Source organism: Aptenodytes patagonicus, chromosome 5, assembly GCF_965638725.1.
Source record: "Aptenodytes patagonicus chromosome 5, bAptPat1.pri.cur, whole genome shotgun sequence".
NCBI classification, from domain to species: domain Eukaryota; kingdom Metazoa; phylum Chordata; class Aves; order Sphenisciformes; family Spheniscidae; genus Aptenodytes; species Aptenodytes patagonicus.
In genome coordinates, this window is record NC_134953.1 from 34462447 (window position 1) to 34489327 (window position 26881).

A 26881-nucleotide genomic window follows, 5' to 3' on the forward strand; every position below is an offset into this window, starting at 1 on the left:
CCAAGAGGTAAAATCATACCCACTAAACTCTTCTTGATTTTGCCAAAAATGGACTTGGTCTGAATTTTATAAATTTTATAATTAAATCCTTTTTCAGAAGAAAACGAGTTAAATTTTAGACTGCTATTAGTCAATGCTTGGTTTAATTTCATAATATATAATCATGTCTTTTCCACATTTGTGCACTTCTACTGTTTTGCAGCAGACTATCAGATGTCGAGGATATAGTCATTCTGTAGGTATCATTTCAATGCCATAGTTAAAAATAGTTGTTTGTTTTTTCTATAACATATTACTTTTCTTCACTAAATCTGAAGGAAATAAAAACAGAAGACAGTGTTTATATTACCTCATCATCTTGATCTGACTCTGTTTCCTTTTGGTCCCAAGATGCATTGCAGAGACAAGGAATATTATAATGGACAGCAGGGAAAAGAATATCAGGATATGAAAAGGACCAAATTGGGAGAACAAAATGCAAGCTGATTTATAAGGCAAAGCAAATCCAAAATGTCAACACAAAAGAAAAAAAAGGCTTACATCCAATGCAAATCAACACGTGACATTACTGAAAGCATAAACCTATGACTTGCAGGCTGAAGCATGAGCTGTAAACAGAATCATAAAAATTATAGGAACTTGACACCAGAGTAACAAGAGACTTAAAAGCGTTCTACATACAGGAAACCAATAAAACATAAATTTAAAAAGCCTTTATCATATTCCAAAGCATTCTCATTACTGGCATTTCACAGGGTTTCTTTATTGCTAGCAGGAGGGGGAAAAAAAAAAAGACAAAAACTAAAGGAGCAAAAATAAAACCAAACCAACCCTAAGGAAAATGTTTACTTTTCCTAACAAATACCTTTTTGTGTGCCGGCAGAGTGATATTCAAGTTGCACACAGCTGTTTGTGGCAGTCCTTTTGTAGTCTTTGGTTCTTTCAAAAACGATAATCGACCACAAGGTTCCTGGCTGGTGTCTCTTACCTAGAAAAGAAATTTTAGTACAGTGTAGTAATATGTAGTAATTCAGATTCCTAGAGGAGGTTTCTGGAGAGTTTCTCAGTGGTTTTTTCCTCAAGAAGCTGTCTAATGGGTAAAGACCAATGTTACTGAGCTGGAGCTCAGCCTGAGGTGCTGAAGGAGAAAAGGTGTTACCATGAAAGAGTTAGATCAGCCTGAAGCTCTCTGATGGTAAACCCATGCAAGACAAGATGTTGAGTGAATCCAACCAGACAGTTTCATACTGGGATATTACTGAGAGGCATTTTCTGCTCACCTTCATTTTTTTCTGCCATGTTTTGCACTTGTGCTCACCAAAATGCTTAAAAACTTCTTTTGCACGGCAGCTCTGATAAGGCTAAGGAAAGTGAGCATCCACTTATGGTAATTTAGAGATGAACAGTCTGTGCACACTTTTTGGAGGCTGTTCTGCTGTACAGTCTGTTAGCGAATGCATCTCCTTTGCTTTGTCTCTGGGAAATAGTGATCTACTGGTAATATTCTGGAGGTCTAACTTGAGATATGATTTTAATAAAAGGCTGTGAATCCATATCACAGGTATTCTGGTCCCAGCTCTGCCAGCAGCTCTTTTGTGGCTTCATGCAAAACACCCTCTCCGTGTTACTCATATATTAAACAATAACACTTACATCCTCGGGGCAAGTTAGTCCTATCAGGCTGAAAAACTGTTATCACTGCGGGGCAGGGGAGGGGGGCAGGGGGGGAATATCAGCTGAATTCTTTGGCTTGTTTGGCTTTTACCTTGATAGAGAATGGCAGTCTATTTTCTTTGAAAGCATAAAAATTAAAAACAAGCTGCTGTCCTCCTTTAGTCAAAGGGGCCAGATTTCCATAGCAATCAACGTAAATAGGTTTTCCTTCCAGAACCTATCAAAGCAATAAATAAAAGTCAATAAAACCTCTTTTCATAGTAGATCCACGCACATAAGTGTATCATGATTTCCCCCATCATAGTTCCTGAGTTTAGCACAAGCCCCCACTCAGATTAAATTCAACGACAAATTAGAAAATCACTGTGCATTATGGCAAGGTATTATGAATGCAGGCAGTTTGGGAAACCGTGAGCTGCATGAGTGGCTTTTCTGGAGTAAGAATGTGTAGATTTCCTTCAAGAAACAGTGGTTGGTGACTACGTATTCACCACAAACCTGCCCTATTCATGACTGTGTGTCTGTGGGGCCAATGAGAAGGAATTCTGGGTCAGCCGTCCGCAAAGCCCAACCAGGGCTACTCGACAGCAGCACGTGCAAAACCCACTGCAGACTGGCCTGGGGCATCCATTTGGAGACAGGTCCTCATGCTCCCCCAGCCCTGTCCTTTTTTGGCCTCCTTTCAAGAAATTTTTTGACACAGCCTTGCTGCGAACCATTATTTAACTGTGCTTATAGTGGCTTTTGCAGGAACTGTTGCCACTTGGAAAACACGCTGTCCATTTACGAGGAGGAAGTCGGCTGTGAGTAAGAAATATACCTCAATGTCTTTGCTTCTTGCAACTTCTTCAAAGTTCTCTTGTTGCTCCAAAGTTTTGTCCACTTTGTCATCAGTCATGCAGAAGCAACGCAAATTGGATTCCACAGGGTCATTCATTTTGGCAAATATCACAAACTTTGCCATATAAGGAACGCATATTAATTCTCTATAAAGCTGTGTTGCCAGCCCAACAGTTTCTAGTACTTGATGGCAGTCTGCGAGCCAAAATCTGAGTGGGAAAAAGCAAACCATTAAATCAACTTTTCATTATGCTCAAACATTGCTTAAGCCTTTAAAGAGAAACCATGTCCTGTGATCCTTGACCATTTTGCATGCGTACTGTCCTTGCAGACTTCCCAAAACTGTAATTTTCCTTCTACTTTCAGTGGAGCTTTAACCATCCAAAAATGGGAATACCTGGCAATGAAATGTTGATATACTTATCTGACCCTTCTCACACTGGTATTGCATAAAACTGTCTGTTTTAAACCTCATTTGAAGCCAAAGCGGCGAAATCGTATTTCTTGTGACCACACACCATATGTATTGTAATGTGCTGATGCTTCACTGTACATTTGATTTGCTAAAACAACTTCCTTTATAACACATACATACAGCAAAACCACATCTCCCATATAGGCTGAAACCGAATATGCCCACAGTGAAGTTTCCCAAGGAGATAGATATTATACTGTTATTTTCTTATCTTATGATTAAGAGTTTGATGACAATTTTGATACAAGTTACAAAATATTTTAATTTGTAGTTTGTATAAGTCTTTTCCACAATATTTCAGCCCTGATCTATTTGGTTCTTTCAGCAATTCTCTCTCTTTACAAAGCTTTTTATAGGTGCAAATGTTATGTACTGAATGAGAAACTCTTTACCTGGTATACCATGAATTTTCTCCACTAGGATGCATGATTTGTACAGATCCTGTTGAATGCCTCCAATCAGCATGTAAGTCCACTAAGTCCATCAAAATTCATTTCAAACCATGATTTTTTGGCAAATGATATTTTTGTGAGAGTAATTTTACTTAATTTTCAACTAAAAAGCCCACAACCAGAAACTGCATGTCTTTAACTTTTTAAATAAATATGTTTTTATGATCCCCCCCAATTTTTTATTGAATAAACATTATAAACTTTCCCTTTCTGTTGCTGTTTGCAGAAAAACAAACCCTTGTGTGGCACCGCAGCCTCTAGAGAAACGGCATGTGTGATTGCCAAGAGACATCACCGCAGCAGCAAAGGCCAGGACAAAGCTTCACGTGCAAACCCAGGATGTGTGGGATGCTGACACATAGTGACAAAGAAGCATCTGGTCCATTACCGCTTCATCAGTCTTGCAAAAGACTTACAGAAAGCCAAAAAACAACCCCACAACTATGCACTTTGTTAATCAAGGGAAACTACTCCCTAGGTGCATTTGGCAAGCTCTGTTACCATACCTGGCTGAAACATTGGTTGTGAATGAGACACAGTCGTTGGAAAATGTCAGCGGAGTGGTGCCTGTGATATCCTCCCACTGCGCAGGTGAAGTACCTCCTACATAAATATAAACCATGGAGATTTTCTTTCAAACATCAAGCATATTTAGACTACATAAGAATATCTCTATCTTAAGTTATTTTGCTTCACACATAAAAAGAGAACCTAGACAATAATGTTCTCCAACAGCTGAGCTACATGTTATATACTACATCATATATTACACACCAGAAAACGATGCTGATGTTATTGACTTGTAGGTGTGTACTTGGCTTACAAAACCCCCCTTGATAGCAGCTAGGGCAGAATTATTTCTGCAAACTACTTTTACTGACAACCATGTTTAATAGCCAAGACTGAAATTCTTCATACTGGCTAAAGATAAAATAGCATTTAATATCTGTTGGCAGACTTCTTTTACAATGGCATGAGACCAGATTCAAAGCCCAGGGAATCAGTGGGAGCCTTTCAAATGACCTCAGCTGGCTTTGCTCAGGAGAACTGATCTGAACTGTACTGGACCAAGCACACCAACGTTCCCTTACTGGAAAGCACGAGTTGTACAGTTATGAGAGTGAGCGCAGAGGCATTGCTGTCACAGAAACCTTTGCAAAGAGCATGATTTTCGCTAACCTGTAATGCTACATAAAAGTCGCAGGCTGGGTGTCGTATCTCCTTTGTACCCATTGGTTACACCTTCGCCCGACGGAGGCGGCACAGGAATTGTCATGGTTATTGGCTTATGAAATTTTCTTCTTCTTGGCTCCACAGTGACAATGGGGCTGAAAGTTGCTTTGTTTCCAAGGATTTTTTTGACAGTCTCCTCTGGAACCGGTTGAGCCTGTGAACACAGGGAAAGTATTTAAACTAGAGCTACAAATTGGTTATAGACATGCTGAACTGTTTTCCAAAAGATAACTCAATTTTCCTTTTATTTTCTGTAGAATTTTATTTCTTTTTTTTTCCCAGGCAGCCTCCTCTTATAGCTCCCGAGGGTGATTATTAGTACAATTTGTGCTTAGTATTTTTCTCAACAGCCCACTTACAATTTCCTAATAGCTAACTTGCAGAGCAAAACTATAAATCTCAGAAGGTTGCCTACAGTATTTGCTGAGAGTTTTTCAGAGCATGTTTGGTTTTGTTTTTAATTTACAGTGATGGGTGATATTAAATACAATTTCAAAATGCAAGAAGAGGCCTATTTTGCATTTGAGAAGTGAGGACTAGACACTCTGTCTTGGAGATGCTGAACAATTCTCACATCTCTGCCAAACACAAATCCGTGCTCCTGAGGAACACTGTGTACTCTGACTTACCTCTGTACTCAGTGCTTCCTGTGCTATTCCACTATTGATTATTAGGAAAGAAATACTTGTTTGGGTCAAATTCATACAGAATGCATTAAACTACAGAAGAGCTATAAGCAAATTTCAGCCTTTCTACCTCTATTTTGTGCCTTGAAAGGTTTCCTAACTTTATATGGAAAGAAAGGAAAAATAGCCAATATTGGAAGAAATGCTATAGAATTTTTGTAGTTTTTGTCACTGAAGAACTGAACTCAAAAGTGACAGACATCTTATGGGAAACGGGGTTTTGCATCTGTTTGCCTTTTTTTTTTTTTAAAAAACTTTCAAGTCTGTTTCAGTCAGGCTGACCTGTGACTTGCTGCATTATTCGAACTGCACAATGTATTGACATGCATAGAATACGTAGCTACATTGCAATCTCAGCAGTCACAGCACTGCATATGGAGACATCGTGCCTCCTTCACACTAGAGAGCTCTGGAAAGGCAGCTGTATAACCATAATAGCAGAGCTTCCATTTTCTCAAGATTAATCAACTTTAGATGTGAAATAGCATTAACAGAAATGTTCCAGTGTGAATTCCAAGCACTAGAATCCAAACCAGCATCCCTATTTCATGAAACCATCAGACATGTCAGGTTATTAAGTAATTTTAAGTGATAATTAACAGAAATCAAAGAAAAAGATACCTCCTACGGAATATTTCTCCCCTTTCTGTGCAGTTTGTTTAAGGAGAGTTTAAGCTATTTGCTCTTCCCAGATTCCACCCATTGCTAGAAATACCAATGGTGAATGTCCTAAGCTACAACAGATGTATATGGGAGGTCTTTGACCCAGTAACAGCTGGCAAACAGCTGCATGAAATCCTTACCAAACACATTCCTATGGCAAAGGGCAGCCCAGTGACACCAATCACAAGCTGCTACTTTGCCGCAGGAGACTGGGACTGCACAGCGGCTGTGGAGCTCACAGGTGCTGGCAGCCGTGACCAACAGGAAGATGGCAGACAATATCACTGAAGCTGTAGTGGCTCCAGGCCTTTGCTTTTCTCTCCATTCTTCAGATGCTAAGCAATACTCAAGGTGATGATAAAGGGAGAGCTGGGCTTTTGCCACAAGGAGGAGGACTGTGCATCACCTGCACCAGGGGGGCACTGAGAGGCGAAGAACGTGCCCAGGCAGACACATGCCAGTTCAGATCTCAGGTGTGAATACTACCCACCTTGCAACCCACTACTAAGGAGCAGCAGGCTCCTTAGCTGCAAGCCTCATGCATTAAGAACAACAATGCGCTTGTAGACGCTGCGGATATGAACACGAGGGCACCTTTACCTGGAGCCCCACACGGATTCGTTTGGTTAGAGCACCCTCGGGGAAGGACGCCTGGACACGCGGCACCGTCGTGCTGCTCAGCACCCCACCCTCTGGGCCGATTTGGTTACTCTCCTGCTTGATTCGCGAAACCACCGCAAAGTACTGAGGGAAATCCTTTGTGATGATCCTGCAGATACGCTTCTTCTCTAGCTCCTCAATGCTGTCCAGCTCTGGTGGGAGAAGACAGTTAAAAAATTCAGGCATTACCTGCACAGGTTCATACCAGACGCATCTGTGAGTACGAGGTTTTGAATATGCCTTAAAATGCTTGAGAAGTTTTTTTTTTTATTTACTACAGGAGAAAAAAAAATATTCAGTGCTATTAATTATCAAGTTTTGGTTTGCTCTGTGAACTTTTGCATAAATCTTGACAATGAGGGCCAACAGCACCAGACACACAGATCTGCCAGGACACCTAAGCACTAGGGTATGACAGTCTCCGCAGCAGCAGCTGCCATAGGATGGCAGGTTTGTCACACAGCATGGGAGTCCAAGGGGGTCTGAAGGAGATGGTCAAGCTTCTTTCTTCTCTCATCTATACCTGGAAGCACTCATGTGCACTGATCTTTCTGTGCACACCTTCAACAGACATTTATTTCCAGCCTCTTCCCTCACATAGATCCGACATGCAGAAAACCACAGGAAATCACAGTCCGTTTATGAACTATCTAACTTCATGCCAAGTGTGCAATCCAGAGTTTTCCCAGCTAAGGCACTTGAGAAAGTTATCTCCCAGACTAGCATCCATATATATAATCCTGACCAGAGACTGAGCTCTCCGGTAAACTGTGGACGTGACAGAGCTCTGCCTGCCAGTGCTACCAATGAAACCATAGCAAGGATCCCTTCCCACATCAGGCTTTCAGCCATTCAGGTATCTGCCCCAAAATAACTGCATTGTGCTCCTCAGTTCCTAGAGAAACTTAATGCATCCTCAGAGACAACTGGAAGAGCAACAGATCATCAACAATTAGTGCTCTCGGCCACATTCCCAGCTCGTAGGGTCACCAGGGCTCAGAAAGGTGCATTGAGTATCTACCCATTTTAACTAATTAAGTAGATGACACATACATACATGCACTGAGGAAAACTCTGTGATATGTCACCAATATAACTAATTATGCAACATATAGATGCACTAGTGAAATCCCTGTGATATAAACAGTATTCACAAATGGAGATAATTACACAACTGTCATGCATTTCTCCTGTAATTTCTTGCACTCGGCCTTTTTAGCTATTGTAGCTGTGTTTCATTCCAGCACTCCACAAGTTTTGACTCCTATTTTCCTCCTTAAAAAGGGCACCACATTCCTAAAGAAGAAAGTCTGTTCCTCGAAAGACCACATTTCTATCAGAAGCAGCAAGAGAAAGCAGGAGGACCAGAAATGGTACCAAAACAAAAGACACTTGTAAAATTCTTTACCTTATGTGACTGAGACATTTTCCTCCTCTGAACATGTAAGCTCAATTACAGCTCCAAAAGAATTAGAATATAAATTTGGTAAAATGTCAGTTTTCCATTTTAAAACTTTCAGCAGGTTATTTGAATTAATTGCATGGTGTTGCTGTGGATCATATGTACCTACCAGAAGAGGATAATTTCTTATCATAATGTCAGCTTCCATTTACTTTGACTCAGAGATTGATATCTGAAGCCCTCTGATGAATTAGGTATTCTGCCTGCAGCCTCTGGAAGCAATGGCTTGTGCAGGAGACAAACGGGATTCTCAAACTCCCAGGCAGGTATAATCTTGACTGGTAAATCCTATGCATTCTCCTGTTTGTTGCTAGAGACTAAACCCACTGTAAAACGCTCGCAGAGATGAAGGATAATTAAAATTCTCCTGAAGTAGAAAATTAGTGTTCTATATAAGAACATTCCAAAATCCTTTGAGCCTGGCAGGCACTCTCCTTTAGAGGAGGAAGATGATGTGAAGATTAGAGCGGCAGAACAACAGTCAGGCACGGAGAGGAGTTGGACTACATATAGGGAGGTTATGTTTGGATAATACATATGTAAGCTTCTATATGAAGTTGCCCTCTAACAGAAATAAAAAGATGATGAGCAATCAAACCACCTCTTTGACTGCCATGAGAAATGCAGCGTTAGCACGACAGAATTAATGAAACAGAGAAAACTAGTCCTGGGAGAGGTCACGTTTCCCGAACACACCTCACGCATACTACAGAAAGAGCTATCACATCATTACTCTTTTCCTCGGTTGCTGACACTTCATTCCTATGTAATGTGTTTCAATTAAAAACCTTGAAGGATTTTTTGTTTGGTTGGTTGGGGTTTGCGTAGGGTTTTTTTTTAACCACAGAGAAGTATGTTATACACCTCATCTTACAGATAGGGATGGCAAAGCAGAGAGAGGTAAAGCAGAAAGGTTAGTGGCAGAATTGGAAAGAGTCCCCCGATGTCACTGTCTCCCAGATTTTGGGCTGCTAACAGCCCAAAGAACACCTATGGCCATTAAGTTGTAGTAAGCCAAGAGAAAGGTACTGTGAATACTCTGTGCATATATGTCTTCCCCTGCCAGCCAAGTGTATGATACACTTATCCTAAGGTAGCTGGTGAGAGTGATGGAGTGATGGAGGAGAGATGAGATGAAGAGGAGAAAAGGAAGATCAGTCCTCCCCACCCTTTAGTCCATGCTGCCTCATGAGCATTATGTTAAGTTTCTTGGACAGGGGAAGAGAAACCCAGCCATGTCGTCCAAGGTCAGAGAGGGACCTCACACAGGGTGGCTCAGGTCAAGGAAAGCAATCACACTAGTTTTGTCAGGTGAGAGGCAGTTATGGATCAAATTCATCCCATGTCTAATACCTTTCTTTTTTACTTTCAGATAAAGTAATGCAGAGCAAGTGTCTTCTGACTGGCAATGGAATAAGAGAAGTCACAGAACACCCGGCTGTTTCATGAGCTTCAAGGTGTCTCTGTGTGATCTGGTATCTGATTTCGCCTACCAGGGCTTTAAAAGAGTTTTGCTAGCACTGAAAAAGCAAATCTCACCTGTACTTAGACTGAACAGCTCTCTGAGTTTTACAACCCTCCTGCAGTACTGGCTAGAGCAGAGCTGACCTTGTCACTGTGCAGAGACTGAAAGGTGGGACGAGCATAGGATACCAGTTTCCCCCATACAGAAATGTGCCCATTAAGAAATTGTTGCACTAAAAGTGGGACACCCAGGAGGCAGCACTCACATGGAGAGAAGTACAGGAGATGGATGGAGGCAGAAAGAGCACATGGGAAGGGGCAAGGAGAAGCTGAGGGCAGTGAGACGTGCCTTAAAAATGCTGGTAACTAGACCCACCCTCCCAGCTTCAGTATTTCACATACGTAACTAGACGCTCCCAGTGCCACGAGGAGTTCTCATCCTCAAATAAGGCAATGTCCTTTATGTGCTCTTTTGTCTATTTTTGCACAGTCTCTTATCTTGCCATTCACAACACAAAGTTTAACAGCATTATGTTTAAAAACTTTTCTTGGAAATGTGGCAAAATCACTGCAGAGTGATTTATGGGGATAGTTTAAACTTCAAGCCTAAACAAGGTCACGCTCTGGTTTGATCTGTAGATTCAAAGAAGTAGTTACGTAAAAAGTCCTGCTTCCCATCTGAAACCACACTGTGCAGCTGCAAGCATATTGCAGCCACAAATATTTGCATTTCTTGGCTCACTCACTAGTTTGCAAATGCCTGTCAAAAGATTAGCTACCCCCGTGTGGGCATTTATGCCCACAATTTGTCTGCAGGTACCTGTAAAGGGTGCAGGAATGTAAAAAGCAAACACAAGTTATATCTAAAAGGAGCCTGGCTGAAAACATAACCTATTTACTAATTACAAGAGAGAGAGCTTCTTCCTAAAATAAATAAATAAATAAATAAATAAATAAATATTTTTTACTCAATTCAAGTTTAAAAAAATGTAATATGGCTGAGAGCTGTGAATTGCTACTCTTGTGTTTGGAACCAAACATCTCCTCTTCCTAAAAATGCCAAGTTCCCTGTATTCCCTTAGCCCTCTATTTGCCTAACTACAGCACCATCTTTAGAATAAAAACTATTTAAGCAGAAACCTGATGGCACCAAAGAAAAACTGACTCTCTACATCACGGTTCATTGTTCTTTCATGACGATAAAAGCAAAATTCTGCTATTATTTAATCCTGCATTTAGTGCCCTGAAGTGTTGCCTCCTGCTCTGGATTATTTTGAGTCTGAGACGAGGTCTTCCAGCAGATGGTGCTGCTTCCAGTAAAGAACAGAGGTTTTCAGCAGTCCGCAGGGAGAGCGAGGAGCAAAGATGCCCTCGCTCTCATCCCTGCTAAGTGGGAGAGCAAAACAGGAAAAACAAAACAGAGAAGCAGACTGCATCTTTAAAAATTCAGCATATTAAGGAGCTGGGAATAAAAGTCTGATTGCCCTCCTTCACTACACAGATAGGAAAGAACTAGTGAATCACAGCAGGTCTAACACAAAACGGACCAGCTGCTTTTAACAGAAAAACGGGCACTCCTGCAGCATGTTGTGGCATTTAGAGATGACTCTGCAGATGAATTTTCTTGCAAAGACACACTAAACTTCTGGAAATGACTGACTATGTGGCTGCTTTTTATTTCAATTAAAGATTGCCTCTGCCTCCAGAGTTCATACCTGGAATAAAACTTCTTCCAAAGTTATGGCTTCTGAGATGCAAGATACTGCTTCAGAGCCAAGTCTAGTTGTATTTTGTAACAAACCAGTAACAGTTCAGATTAAAAAAAAACCCGCTTTTAAATCTACAAATTTGTAATTTTATGTCATTTACACAGAAAAGGTGTCATTTAACTGGAGCAGAATTTTGTCAAGACCCTTGTACTATTTTAATTTGGGGGGGGTGGGGGTGGGGTGTGTGTGGGGGGTAGTCCTAACTAGAGAAGGATTAAGCTAAAATGAACTGAACAAATAATCAACACAATGCTCTGGGTGTGTCTGCAGTATTTTTTCTCCTCTCCCCCTCATAAATGATTGGTAAATTGCCTGGATTGGTAAAAGGCATTTCTGTGGCTTGGCTTTTAAGGTGCCAAATATTTTCATTCTAAGGGAATAGTCCAGTGTCCATCATACTTTCTGTGATTACTGTACATATACCCGCTAACCTCAAACAGCAGTTCCCCAGAAGGGAAGAGCCACCTGAAAACCTCAACAGATCATAAAGTTGTACTCTGGCTCCAAATTGTGAAGCTTACTATTTCAGGCTTTAAGTACTGAGGGCTTCATGCCCACCTCCCTCAAAGTATTTTTATTTATTGAGCTCTCTTCTCTGTAAAATGTGAATTTATCCATATGGCACCTCTGGAGAGCTCTTTCGTAACTGATGCAAGTTGGAGCACTTTAGAACAGTATTTTTGTGCCCAGATTTCCTATCCCAAAATTGGACTAAGCTCAGTTTGGAAAGCACATGAAGCAAATAAGCAAGCTGCGGATCAGTTCTGACTACCTCACTGCTGACAAGGCACCAATACTTCACCCCAATGCCAAATCATTACTTCCTATCTCATGCTAGTGTGCAGAGGAGGCGATACTTCACCCCAGTGCCAAATCATTACTTCCTATCTCATGCTAGTGCGCAGACAAGGAGGGGGTGGTGGTGAGATTTTTCTTTCAGAGAGGCTGCAACTACTGCCTTCGATCCTGAAGCAATTCTTCCTCAAGCAATACTATCCTGAACCATGCTCACTCTTTTGCCTGTTCCACTGCTTTTAGGTACCCTTCTGTGATGACGTTTATTGTATTTTTCCAAACCCACTGACCCGACATTTGCAGTGTTTCTGCCCTACTGCTTGATTCGTTCTATTATATTTATTTCAAAATAAATAGCTACAATAGATCATCATATAACAAGCAGATCTTTGCTGTTGCTCTGTATTTTTACAAGCTCATGTGCAGTTCAAGTACTTCAAAGTGAAAATACTACACAAGCCCATTCTGCTGTTCCCATTCCCAGATGACCAGGAAATCAGTAAAAATGCTAAATCTCAGACATCCAGGGAGCCCCTCACAACAGCACTACTCTCCTTTCCGTGTTCTCAAAGCATGCCTTTTGCTGAGGCTGCCCTCTTCAAACAAGGAGAGGCCAAGATCAAAGGCAGAGCCTGCTCACAGATACCTCCCATAGCTGCCATCCACAGCCTGATCATTTGCTTCAAATGCTGTTGCTGATAATGAAAGAACTTTCTTGCAGCTTGTACCCCACCACATCGTGACTTTCTGTAGGAGGTTATCCAGAGAAAATCCTGTGGATAAACCCTTATAGAAGACCAAAGTCCAAACCACAAGCTATTTAATTCACACGAAGATGCAAAGAGCTCAAGCGATGGTTTATCAGCACAAGTATTGAAAAATACTTGCTAGGAAAAGCAAGCAGTGGTGCTAAGGCATCACTGCAGCCCCAGCCTGGCTTTGCCCACGACGTGTGCGCAGGGACCATCTGTCACAGCATCTTCTGATGAATTGTGTACAGCTGAGTCCTCTCACCTTAAGGGACTCTCACATAAACAGCAACGTCCAAGCAAAACAAGGGAGCCGTACTTCCCAGATGGGCGTCAGGAAGGCAGGTTGCGTATTTTGTGGGAAGCAACCTCTAACAGTACCGTTTCAAAGAAGAATGGTCTATGGGCCGAGGTCTGCATCTGTGGGAAAGTCTAATATAACTGATATTTACACTTCATTGTTGGTTTGGAATGACCTTCACGTGGCCCTGCCTGAGCAGCAGAAACATGCTTACCTCCAGCTGGGATGTTATTCTCAACTTCATGCTGTAAAGCAACTGTGCAACTTTGCTTAAACTTGGCACGACTTCAGACCAAAACTTACCACTCATTTCAGGATGTCTCCAGGCCACTGCTGAACAATTTCTCTTTACACTCTTTCCATTAGTTTAATATGTAACACACACTGTATTCCCCAAAGTCAGATATCCCCTGCACTGTTTTACTTTAGGTTGCTTTAGTCGGCTCACGTTAGCAAGCCTGCACAAAGGTAAGGCTTGCTAAAGCTTTGAGAAAATGTTTACCTTCGTCCATGCCATTGAGTATTTCAGTTAAGTCTTCATGTTTGCTGTCATACTGGTGCTCCTTCCATGTTTCACCATTTTCACTTCGAAGTACGATTAGTTCTCTTTCCTTTCCTCGCATTGATCCAAAATGAGGGATTTCCACTATGACAGGGCTAGAGAAAAAGGAATCGTATTACTTTTAATCCTATATCTCCTCACTGCTCTCAATTTTCTATGGGCGTTAAGTCCTTAAGAAAACTACAGTCATTTTAAATAGTTAGCACTGTTATGGTAAAAATTTTTTTAAAATTGCCAAAGCTGCACAATCCTTTATCATTTAAACTATAATTAATAGATAACTTGAAAATATTCATATAGAGCTCATTTTTAATGTAAAACTTCTGAAACAGCTGCCTACATGAAAAAATAGTGACAACTTTTGCTAAGGAGAGTTCTCCCTCCTCATTTATCCCAGGATGTAGGTGATCCAACCTGCCTCCAGCACACACAGCACTGCTGACTTTTAATTGGCATTAGCATAGTCAAAATTTGGATTTGTTTCAAGGGATTTAAAGGGGCAAAGTCACTTCAGAAACAGTCCAGCTATCCAAATGCATGCAACAGCTATTGACTGCAGCAGGAACCACACATGCATGTAGGTTTTAAACTTCAAATTAAGTCCCAAACTTTCCAAAGCTCTCCCTGGCTCTCTGTCGATGCAGCTCCTGTGAAACACAAGAGGTTGTTTCCCATTAGCTTCACTTTCTGGTTCTCATGCCCAAAATCACAGCTGCAACATCTGCACTGTAAACATCACTGGGGAATGTTTAGATCCTTTCAAAATGGATTTCTCCGAGTTAAGCAACATCATGACCACATTTATATTAGTTACTGTCAAACATTTTGGGGCAAAGGAAAGGGAATGAGAAGGTGGTTAATAATACACCTATGTCACCAGACAATGTACCTTCAACAGAGGACTGCAAGTGCATTACTGAACAGTTATTGTGAACAACTGACAGAAACCACCATTCACTTCATGTGCCATTCCTTAACAAAACAGACACTTTTGCCAAACACTTCACAGGCAGGATATGCATCTTATAGTATGCTAAGACAAACCGACTGAAATCACACAGTAAGTGAACAATTATGGATTATGCAGCTTTAAGACATTTAAATAGACAGTATCATTATTTTCCTACAGAGGTTGTAAAGGATTTCACTGCTTTGTAATAACTCAGTTAAAAGTAGCACCACATGATGGGAGAAGTATGCAGCACTTCTATGGTACTGTAGACCTGCAAGGTGTTGGGTGCATTAACCAATCAGTTACCTGAGCATGGAAATCACAACAGCCATCATGAGGAAAAACATAAACCAGTTGGAAGTCCAGTTTTCACATTAAATACCAAGGGAGAAGAGTTAGATAGTATTTTTCCCGTGAAAATAGAAAAGGACAGTTTAATTAATATGTATTTTAGATGCTTTTAAGAACACCCAGGCTGTTACTGTAATCGCAAGTCCTTTAACAAGAAACAGGAATGTAGCTGCTGTCTCCCATTGTGCACAGCAAGTAAATACCAAAAATTCAAATGCATTGCTTAAGATATTTACTCTCTAGTTCAAAAAGATTACAAACTGAAAACTAACACTGTAGTACAATCTTTGCAGGCTAATATTTCAGATACTGTCTCTGTAAATATTTAGAAACCACACAATTTTGTGCATGACATTTAACAAGAATACTCAGTGAGAAGGTATTGAACAGGTTTGGAACACCAAACACTCACCAGTATTTTGAAAACCTAAAGCAATAAATTTCACAATATGGTTTGAAAACAACAGTCAAAAATATATGGAAACTTTCTTACATTTTTAGACTATACACTGCAGTTCCTTTGGGTAGCATACTTGGCTTTATGAATTTATTTTAACAGGATGCTTCTTGCAGGTTGAAAAGATTAGTATTTCTCCAACCTTGTTGAATGAAGTCATTCACTCAATGACATTTTTTCTAAATAATCTTTCATAAATAATAGACTTTATGCGATCACGTTTTACAAATGCTCTTCCCAAAACAGACTCACTCAAGGCCTGTAAATACCTTCTCTACCACAGGGTTGAACTTAAAGGACTGTCACTGTGTATTAAAATGTATTTGATGCAGTTGAAACACTTCAAATTTAAAAAATTACAAAAGCACAGAAGTTATGAAAGCAGAATGCTAGCAGTGAATTTTACATGCCTATAAGCACAAGGTAGTAGCAGAGCTATATTAAATCAAGCCACTATGATTTTCTTTCAGTGACATAAATCAACTGAAAGCTTTAGAAAACTTAAAAAAAAATAAAATGGGAATAACAAAAAATTGGAAACAAAAGAAAAACTGTAGACATTCTGTATCTTTTCCGTACATATCCTACCCAATAAATTTTGTTCCTTGTGGACCAAGCTGCAGGATTCGGCTAACCATGCTCTCGCCCTCATTTAGAGGGGGAGGAGTGTTAGGAAGATGCAGTTTACTGAATAACATCCATGCAGCAGGAAGAGAAACAAGAAGGGGAAATTAGGAACAAGCTGTCATTCCCGACAGAACCGGCAGTTTACACCAGGGTGCCACTCATGGTAATGAACAAAATTTATAACTAGGAAAAAAAAAGCCACATCATAGTGGATTGTTTCCCCTATTTTAAAGTTTTTAAAAAGTCAGTTCCTAGCATTTGTACTACTTGATGCTCTACAGTAAGTGCTCCGCCATCACTCTCAGTAGCTTTGCTCCACGGGACGGAGACAGGCAGCTCCCAGCAACTCCGGCAGGAGCCGTGCACATGCCACAGCATAGAGAACAGAGCTCAATATTTGGGTCCTTGCAGGTGACTTTAGGATGCTTTTTTGTGACAGTGATGTTTCTCCGATACTCTACGAGCAGGAGGGTCAACACCTGTTCTGGGTTACAGACGTGTGACTCCTCCCGACTTCAAAGGCAGGTTGCATGAGTAGATGGGGGCAGGACCTGGCCTTTTCATGGCTTTTCTTACCTTCAGCTCCACCCTGCAGTCATCGTAGAGGCAAAGCTCCCCTTAAAATACAAGGGTACTTTCTGGAAGGAATGGCAGGTTGGCATTTTTTAATATTTCAAGTTAAGCAGCCTATCTTACATGCTCAAATGAGGTAGAGTCAATGTTTAACTACTTAGATCCACAGGATAAAGGAAATGAAAGATGCAACATGAGTGTAAACGATGAAATTCATAGAACAACTCACCCTAAAAATTGTGCCCCTGCTGGCCCCATTTCTACAAGTCTACTTGCTAATCCTTCTCCTTCAACCATCGGTGGTGGGCTGGCCAGTTTATGCCTCTTTACCAAGCGGCAGGTGATGCGGGTTGGTGCTGTACACTTGCGTGGTGGGATAATTATTCTCATTCCATGATGGCGACTACCCCTCATCGAACCCCCACGTGCATCAACCATAAAACTAACCAGGAAACTGTAGGAAAAAGGAAACATGTCAATGAAAATGGTCACAAAACAAGCAGAAGATCAGCAAAAAGTCAACTGCCACAGTCTTTAAAACATTACTAGAAAAGTCCTCCCGATCCCAGCTAAACTAAAAAGACACGAAGATTCTTTTAAAACTTATACTTACATGTTAACTATTGGTTATCAAAAGCAGGAATTGCTAAAGGTCTAGCAACATCATGGTGAAACGAACAGGCGCTACTGAGTAATTTGGATTGAAAGAGTACACAAGTAGTGTATTAGTAGTGGTTTATTAGAATTTAAAAACATCCCTCTGTTACTGTTAGCTCTACTGTCCATAAACAAGGGTAATTAGCCTCACATGCAGAAAGGAACCAGACAGCATAGAAAAAGAATCAAAAATGCTTATTATTTTTGGGATCTCAGTCTTCAAAACCTCCTCACAGTCTCATTTGCAAGCACTCCTGATGGCTGGCAGCGCGAGTGCTGGCACCATGGGTGACAGTCAGTCCAGGCTACTAAGGGCTTCAACTGATGGGGAATGAGTGAGAATGTCAAGTACATAACTTTCTTTAGGCTGCTGGCATGGCACTCTGGAGGAAATCGTGCCATTACTCCTCTGTAAAGATGACATTCATTAGCAAAAAGCGACATTAAAGAAAAATCACATTTGCCAGTGTTACTCCAACGCATAATTTTCCATTTAATAATAGAAGGGCAAGCAATCATATTTGTAAGTGGTGAGTGGTAAAAATAAAAATTATTTTTATTAGCAAGGGAATAATGAATATTAACAAGAATAATAATTAATAGCCATGGTTTATTTCATCTACGAAATGCTGAGAAGCTGCATATGTGAATTGTTGCTGTCTTTAACAGAACAGCGACAGGAAAGTGGAGTCTCCTCCCAAGACCAAAACCAGACTTCAGCCTGTTTCAAAACTCTGCAGCAAAAATCCTTCCAATTTACAGGGATCACAATATACAGGGCTGAACAGTTATGGGGGGTCTCCTCTGGTGCTCCAAAATACCCTCCCTTTTCCTCTGTACCATAAGCTGCTGACAGAGAATAGCTTCAGGTAGGAGATGCAATAACAGGCCAGTATCAAGAGGGACATGAGTTACCAACTCAGTCTTGATGTCAATACATTTTTTGTTTGCTCCTTCTGTATGATATGCAGACACTGACACAGCTGGCACATCTGCTGTATGGTTTCACTATTTTCAAGGCTGTTGCCAAAACTTCCAGATCTTAAGGACTAAACCTTCACATGATTAACAGGTGAATCCATTCAATTTCCTGGTTCCCTTCTGTAAACTGAACTAAGGGTAAGAGCCAATAATCCAGGGGGGTCGTGAAGATTCTTTAAAAAAGCCCCCGAATGCTCTGAAGTACGAATGGGAATTTGTGTAAACCAGTTACTTTTGCTTTTGACGCCAACAGGATATCAAAAGTAACAGCTGACGTGGATAGGCCAGGCCTGCAAATAAGCTGCGTTCGGAAGTCCGGGCGACGTGGGTGGGAAAAATCTGCACAAAAGCAGGAGTGTAATCAAAACGCTGTATTTAGTGGTCTGCAGGAGACAGGCGGGTAGGGACACAAGCTGTAAATATACGAAGCAGGACAGAAAGGTTGTCCGACTGAATTCCAGATAAAGAAATTGCTACATTGCCTTTCTTCAAACCAAATTAAAATCCATCAGTAAAGATGGGGAGGTGAAACAGCCCTCTGATATGACCCTAACCCCAATTTATCATTTCTTGTGCCCCAGACATTTTACAATACTGAAGCACGGAATAAAATTCATGATACTTCACAGTAGTTTTCATACAAATAAATTGTATCCACATTTCTCTCCTAGATAAGCACACTGTACACTAGTGAACAAATCCAAACGTTGCCACTAGGGTATCCCAGTTCCTCATATGAGGAATTGTTTCAGTGGGACAGGACCTTTGCTGAACGGCTATTCAAACGCTTTCTACAAATATTAGATCTATGTCAAAAACAATATACTCAATCTTTAAATTATGGAGTATATAAGTTATGTTAATCTTAATATTTCTAGATCACAAGATCTTAGATATCTGTAAACTCTGTGGACTGGAACACTTTTCTGTTTGCTAACAAAAGGCTGTAACAAGCAGAGATGCCAGCTCTAGAGAGCCTGGACCTTTGGTTCCCTCTCCCCTCTGCTCACTGAGCACTATTAGCCTGTCAGCATGTTTATGTTGCTTTTTCTCCCTGCAACTGCTCTATACGGTGGGTGGTGAAGGCTGATGGCAGGAGGCAGATGCCACTGAGCATGTGGAAAGGTAGGCCAATGGTTGGTCTTCAGAGCTGGCAAGGAGCCAGCTTGTGACTAGTTGTGAAGAGAGTTCAGGACAATCTATTAAAATCTACTATGAAGCAAAGTAAAATATTAAGCAGGGACCCACAGCCCTTGGTCACCAAAGGGAGAATGCTGAAAGGAATCTGTTACAATTGGTGCTTTGGTGGCCTCTTAAAAATGTGCATGGCTTTTGTCTGCAGAGAAGATGGGGCCACTTCAGACTACATGGAAGTGCGTGGGGCAGAGGGGTGGCTGGCTGGAGCATCCCTTCAGGGTTGATGCGTCAGCAGCTCTGGGGAGGCACATCTGGTCGGTGCACCACAGAGCAACGGAGAGGGGCCTCCCGGGGAGCTTGGCAAGGCTGGGCTTGGCCTGATGGCTCGGTACAAGGCAATGTTTTGGAGAGTTGCCTATCATGTACGTGATTACTAGCACATTAAGCCAGCTTATAATTAATTAAAAAAGGAGCTTTTCATCTAATGCAAAAATGCCAAAGCTTGCACTCAGATAAGATGTTTTTTCTGTATTCAAACTATTTAAATGATGCAAGTACGTCAGAGTGAATTTTCAAAAATACGTAGGCACCTAAATGAACTGACTTAAAATAATACAAAAATCAATGGAAGTTAAAACTAAGTACCTATGAAAGTCAGACCCCAAGTTCTAAGGTACATTTAGGCTGTAGATTTCAAGGTCATACAGAGACAGCCGAGTTGGTTTTGATGACAGGCATCGATACCAGTCCAGCCTTGGCAACCTGGGGCTTAGCACTGCTTATGCACACTGCTCACAGCAAGGGCAGATTAACCCTTGACAAGAGTCTATGCCCCACCACAGGAACTAGCCCATTACAGCCAGCTTTGGTGTCTACACCACACTGCAGCCTTCAGTGAAGATAAAACCTTTAGCAGATCAGCCTTTATGCATATTGCTCCCATATAAAGGTAATCGTCAACAGTGTATTAATTATTTCCTTGTTTAGTTTTCAAATTAGTAATTTACCATTTAAAACAATAATTCCAAGCAGTATTTCATGCACTTTCTATCAAAGAGATTAGTAACTGATGCCTACTTAATGCTGCACTAATAATGGAAACTACAATATGATCTCTAAAACACAATGCTAAATGCTAATGAGCATTTCTACTTGAATACATGGGAGGGATGAGGATGTGGGCGGATGCACTACAAACATCTACACACACTCTGTGGGAAAAGAGTTAAAAAAAGAAAATAAAATGAGGATTCACAGAAAGCACAGAGTTATCACCTTGAATCATACTGGGGAAGTGGAGAGGAATAGCTGCAAAATAATTTAGAAAGCAAATGGGAAAAATTAATTTAAGATAATTAGAGGCAAGCAACAGAAAATATCAATAATAAGCGCAAAGGAAAAGTAACAATCAGAAAAATAACAAAAGCAACACATTCGAAGGCCAATTTTAGAAATTATTTGGCTTTTGTTTGGCATATCGTGACCTATGTCATATAAAATATGCTACACATGGAAAAAAATACAAAAGGAAGTGTTCATTTAATTAGTCAGCACAAGTTCATAATTTCTCCAAGAAATGCAGAAGCACATGGAGAAGAGAAAAGCATTTGCAGTTTGCTTAGGTCAACAGACAATTTATTGTAACACAACTTCTTTATTTAATTCCCAAAACATGCTCCACTGTGCCACGGAAAACCAGTTCTTGCACTTTTCTGTAGCAGTTTATTTTCCAAAGTATAATGTATAAAGATATGTACGGCGGGATACTTGAAAGGAGTATCAGTCCATGCCATACATTACAACTCAAAAATGAGTTGTTCTGTGTCTACAGGAGGTTGGAGTAAACTATAATTAATCTGATATATTTCACACCTTGCAAGACTGGATTCAGTATTCCTGAGTTTCTCAATATGGAAGGCAGTGTGACACATTAATTTATTTCTTTCAGCTACAAAAACCAAGAAGTTAAAAAAGGCAACATGAGGAGAGCACACCCACATTTTAGTTCAGGGAAAGTTGCACGAATAAGCTCACATCTGAAAGCCGAAGGTCATTTTGGTGAAGGGTCTCTACCCTTCCAGAGGCCTCAAGATTCATGACACATTTCAAAGTGCTGCTTACAATGGACCCTGTTCAAAATATATGCTGGCAAAACAACTTATCTGAACTCAAAAAGAAAAACATAAAACATTATCTTGGCTTAAAAAAAGGAAAAACCAGAAGAGTCAAAATTACTGCCAACAATTCCTTCTTTCTTCCCCTTTCACTGATACATCACTGGATCTCCACATCCCGCTCCCAAAATTCCCCTTCTGCCTCAGTTAAGAAATGGGAACAAACTTTGATGCTCTCTTCTGGCGGTGGGTAAATGGGGAAAAGAGCAACCCGAGGGAGCGGACTGTAGAGGAGCTCCCCGCCACGGCACATTGCAGAGCTCGAGGGAGGACGAGGAATGCAAAAGCAGTGGGGTCAGGCCCTGGCCGCAGGGCGACCCGGACCACGAGGGCTGCTGACAGCAGGTGACCCCAGCCGGCGTACCTCTGCCTATGGCCACAGAAAGAACGGGGGAGAAAGCTGGGGGATGAAGCACTGTGAACAAGCAGAAAAGGAGTTGCTTTTCAGAAAAAGACTGGCAGAAGAGAAGTGAAAAGTCATGATCCTCTGCATATCAGATGTGCTGAGGTACTGGAAGATGTGAAGGGAACATCTGTTGATTGCCCCTAGATGAAGATAACAGGGAAAACCAAACAGTATCATATTATAATATGAGGCCACAATTGAAAAGAAAATAAACAGTGAGTGAGGGTTTTGGTTTTTTTTTTCTAACAAAGGAACTGAATCATCACAGCATCATTTCTGAGGGACTTTATCTGTCAAATGAGAAATGTGACAGGTCAAAAAAGCTATACCTGTTTGGAGAATATTTTGGTGCTCAGATCCTCTCCCTCCCCTGCAGCCCCACAGTTTGCTCCACTGCTGCAGGTCTGCAGCCCTTCCCCTCTGGGCAGCAGCTAAGGCCACGGCTGTGTTAGCAGGGACTGATGTACAAAGGGAGCAGATCTGAAGTCGTTGATGCGAAAGATCCCATGTCCATAGAATGTATGTTTTGGAGGGTTGGAACCATTAGTGAGCATGCTGAAGAACTAAGGACAGATAAGTATTGTCCCAGAGGACTGGCAGGATGCAAACATCAGACCTATTATGTATCAGGATGAAAAGGAGCCAGAAAATTTTAGACCAATCAGTCTAACCCCAATTACCAGAAATATTCAGGAATAAATTATCCAACAATCAATCTATAAGGGCCTAAAGCATAATCAAGAGATTACAACTCACCTACCACCAGTCCTCAAAATAAACACAAGCCAAAATATAAGTGGCAAGAGTAACTCATGTCAAATGAATTTAACTTTCTTCTTTAACAGGGTAACTTACCCAGTGGATGTGTGGAAGTACTGTCTTGGTATTTCACAGTAGGCAATCGAGGTATAGTATAGATAAGGTAAGTGCACAATCATCTGAGAAGTTACCTCAAAAGAGATACTATCAGTGCTTTACTGTTAAACTGAAAGGAAACTTCAAGTGGAGATTTCACTGTGCTGTCCTGGGCCAGGTGTTAAGCTAATGTTTTCATTCATGATTTGAACACTGAACAGAAAGAAGGTCTGAAAAGTCTTTGGAAAATAGGATCAGAATTAAAAGCTATGTTGCTAAAATGGAAAAAGGGTCTGGAACCAATAAACTGAAATACAGTAAAGGCAAACACAAACAGAGGGAAGAAACCAAACACATAAGCACAAAACATAGAAAAATAATGAGACTGCAGAATTTGAGAAAAGAACCAAGAAATTCTAGCAGATCACAAACATCCGTCAACAGAAACTGCAGTTACCGAAATGATAATTTTCACTGCGGGATTTCTTAAGATTAGGTGTGTCATGTGTCAGACCAAAGAGGTAGCGATCCTGTCCTAGCCAGTACTGGTGACATGTCTTTGGGAGTTTGGTGCCCAAACTGGCTTAGAAAGAAGCTATCATTGAAGAGAGGAGAGCCAGGGGACAGCAGCAAGAATGCACTGAAATGTGGAAAGCACCACCTGGGAGGATCTGGGACATTTTGGTCTATGAAAGAGAGGATTACATGTCTTCCAAGATATAAACCATTGTTAAGAGACTAGTGAGGTATTGTTCTCCATGACTACTATGGATATGACAAGAAATAGGCCTAATCTGTAGGAAAGAGGTTTTAAGTTGAATATCAGGGAAAGAAATATCATAACAAGGGATAGTGAACTACTGAAGCTGGGGGACTACAGAATCTCTTATTTTTAGTGACTATGAAGAAATGAAACATATTTCAGGAATGGCTTGACTACATTTTATCCTGCTGTCATGCAAATGGGTGGACTACCAGCTCTCTGAGGTCCTTTGCTGACGTACCTTTCCACGATAACCAGCAGACTTCAGCTTTTCACGCTGCACTTCTTGACATTTCAAATCTAGCATTGACCACATGCAGTGTTTTATCAGCTCAGGACCCAAAAATCCACCGTTGTATAGTTCTGTTCAGCAGAAGCAAGTACTTACATGTATTGTGGGACTGCAGTTTTAGATTTGTGGGACTTGCTGCTATTTTGGAACTGCAATCTTTTGGTATGTGCTGCACTCATTTTCGTTATAAGAATGTAATTAGTCATAAAATGGGGAAGTAAATTAAAAAGGATATGAAATTTTATGTCCTGATCTAGAAAATTAAACAACAAATATTTATACTAGACAATCTTATATGCAATGATTCCTTTCAGTTGCACATATATTTGTAAATTTTTAAAATATGCATTCAAACATTACTATTATTGCATTTAAATCAAGTCTGTGTGGTACTGTCAAGAAGCATCACAACTACAGTGATGACATGAGTAAATGAATAGTATCACTAAAGTCAAACTACAGATATTGCAGAATAGGCAGGAGTTTGGAGGTATAAGTAAAACAAGAATTAAATTAAAGCCCCACGTTTTTTCCTCTATGAAAGAACAGAAGGCATAACATTATATCTCTGATTTTGTATTCCAAATAATTTAATACAATTCAAACAAAATCACCTTATGACACTTAAAAACAAAGCATAAGCAACAGAAAAAGCAAAACAGGACTGTTAAAGAGAAGCCTGTGGAATTACAGTGTTTTGGCATTCAGAATATTTAAGTGCAGAAGCAAGTTTTCAGTTTGATATGCAAGAATTTAGACTGACTCCTGTTATTAAGCACCCTCATTGAAGTCAGTGTGAATTTTGCCAGTGGCTTCAACTGGAGCAGGAATAGGCGTGTTACCAGCCATTACAGCAGGCTGTATTCTTCAGCTAACAATACACTTCCACATTTAAAGATAAAGGAAATCTCTTAAGTGACCTACCCAGAATGGATGGGACTTGAAACAAGGTTAACATTGTCCAAGGTGTCTGCAGCCCAGCTATAGTGTCTGAGAGAATCAGAATCAAACTCCCTTTGAAACGTCAGGTGCTTAAAAACATAATAAAAAAAGATAAATTGAAATTTAAAATTAACATGAAAAACACTTGTCTTAAATACAAGCTTGTTAATATAATTCTATTAAATTTAGATCTGGACCCTTTCGACATAACAGTGCTGATATCCCAGGTGTTAAATTACTGGAAATCCCATAACAGAAACATGGAATCCACAGACAAATTAATCCTACATATCTTCAAACTTTCTTTTTGCCTGCTTTTCCCACTTCCTTCAGCTACAACTACGCCTCTCTCCAATCTTTACTTAATATGTGCAATGTTAAAAACATTGGAAAAAATATTACCATTTCTACTGCAATCATACACCATGTAAACAGGCAGTATAATATTCCCCCACAGAAAATGCCACTGGATAGATCCTTGTTCAAGCAGAACCTGTGAATAACTTCACTGAGAGTTTAACTGAAGCTGTGAATGCATGACCAAGCTCCCGGTGGGAGGAGAGTTTAGTTTGTCTTTATACACGTACAACTAACATGAACACCTTCCTGGAGTGCCACCGTCCCTACTCACCTCTATAAAAATAGCTTTAACCCTGTGAAGCGCTGGCACACTGGTGCTATAATTAACTGCCCCATCTGACAGACATTGAGGCGTAATTTGTTTCTCGCTGCTGCCCATGGACATGCGCATGCACACTCATGGGTCCTGTGCCCCACAACAAGGTCTCACTCTATAAATCCTTTTATCTGTATAGCAAAGCCATTCTAGTAAAATATTCTTTTTTCTTTCCTTGTTTCTTTTTTCCTAGGAAATTAAACAAATGAAATACTGTATGCCCATATTTCCAGGGTCATATGAAGCTTCTAAACAATTTAAGAAGCACTGTCAGAAGTTACATCAATAAAACTAAGTCAAGAAGCTGTCATGCAATACACAAGACTATCTTCACCAAAGATGGTGTTAAAGATGTCACTGTTTCCTCTAAGTAGGTTGTTTTCTGCTTACAGGCAAATACATCTAGAGACAACAGAGTCTGTGAAGACTAAAACCTTAAAGGCTGTTTTCAAATTAAATTCTGTGGGCCGAGCACACACTTCTACACAGGGAAGTTTTATTATTCCCACCTTTTTTTTTTTAGGTACTGACACACAGAGGTAGTGCAAATGAATTATTTTGAATGGAAATATCAGCATTAGTAGTAAATCTAGCAAAGTCATAAACACACAAAAATACTTCTGTTGAGAAGCTTCTACAAGATAAGCAAGCAGATAGTGCTCTGTTGTTGGCCAGAACCTACAACCCTCCCATCGCTCTGGGGTTTCCAGAAAACTTCTCTCTTTAGACATTTCTTTTTTTTCAGATGAGCGTCCCAGGTTTCCTTCCAAAAACCATCCACATGATAATTTACTGCCAATCAATAGAAACATCTGCAGGGTACAACTTTGCTCTGTCATCTGTCCAACACTGTAGCACATGGCTTGATGCCTCCTTCTTTTGCTACCTTATCTCTTTTATTAGGATCTTTCATTAAGATACGTACTTTACGCCTGATGGCTCAAGCACGGACAACAACAACAACAAGGGGCAAACTTGCATATGTTAAACACCAAAATACACATCGGACATAAAAGATAAAATGAATGCCATTAAAACAATTGCAATTAAGCAACAGCAGCGGCTTTAATTAGGACCATTTTGAAAAATGTATCATAATTTAGTTTAATGAAGACAGTTTTCTGACTCTTTCTGATAGAACACTAGGGATTCTCCTACATTTCCCTGAAGAGCCCGCAGTTTAGGCAGTAAAGCCATCGCTGTGGATTTCAGCTATTCCAAGTGATCTAACTTCGTAAGAGCTCATACTGAGT

General features: G+C 40.5%; 1 protein-coding gene across 8 annotated transcripts in view; it reads right to left on the bottom strand.

Moving 5' to 3' along the window:
• Positions 1-26881, bottom strand: part of ANK3 (ankyrin 3) — a 208866-nt gene that overhangs the window by 40652 nt on the left and 141333 nt on the right. For 6 of the 8 annotated variants that reach the window (XM_076339316.1, XM_076339319.1, XM_076339318.1 and 3 more), the window contains 9 exons: positions 24935-25041; positions 16975-17199; positions 13726-13880; positions 6624-6835; positions 4621-4828; positions 3948-4044; positions 2495-2723; positions 1766-1891; positions 866-988 (listed from right to left, as the gene is read on the bottom strand). In XM_076339316.1, coding sequence (XP_076195431.1) covers positions 866-988; positions 1766-1891; positions 2495-2723; positions 3948-4044; positions 4621-4828; positions 6624-6835; positions 13726-13880; positions 16975-17199; positions 24935-25041 — 1482 coding nt within the window. Of the gene's footprint in view, positions 1-865; positions 989-1765; positions 1892-2494; positions 2724-3947; positions 4045-4620; positions 4829-6623; positions 6836-13725; positions 13881-16974; positions 17200-20795; positions 20829-24934; positions 25042-26881 lie in introns of all 8 variants that reach the window. The other 2 variants (XM_076339314.1, XM_076339312.1) reach the window with 1 other exon arrangement.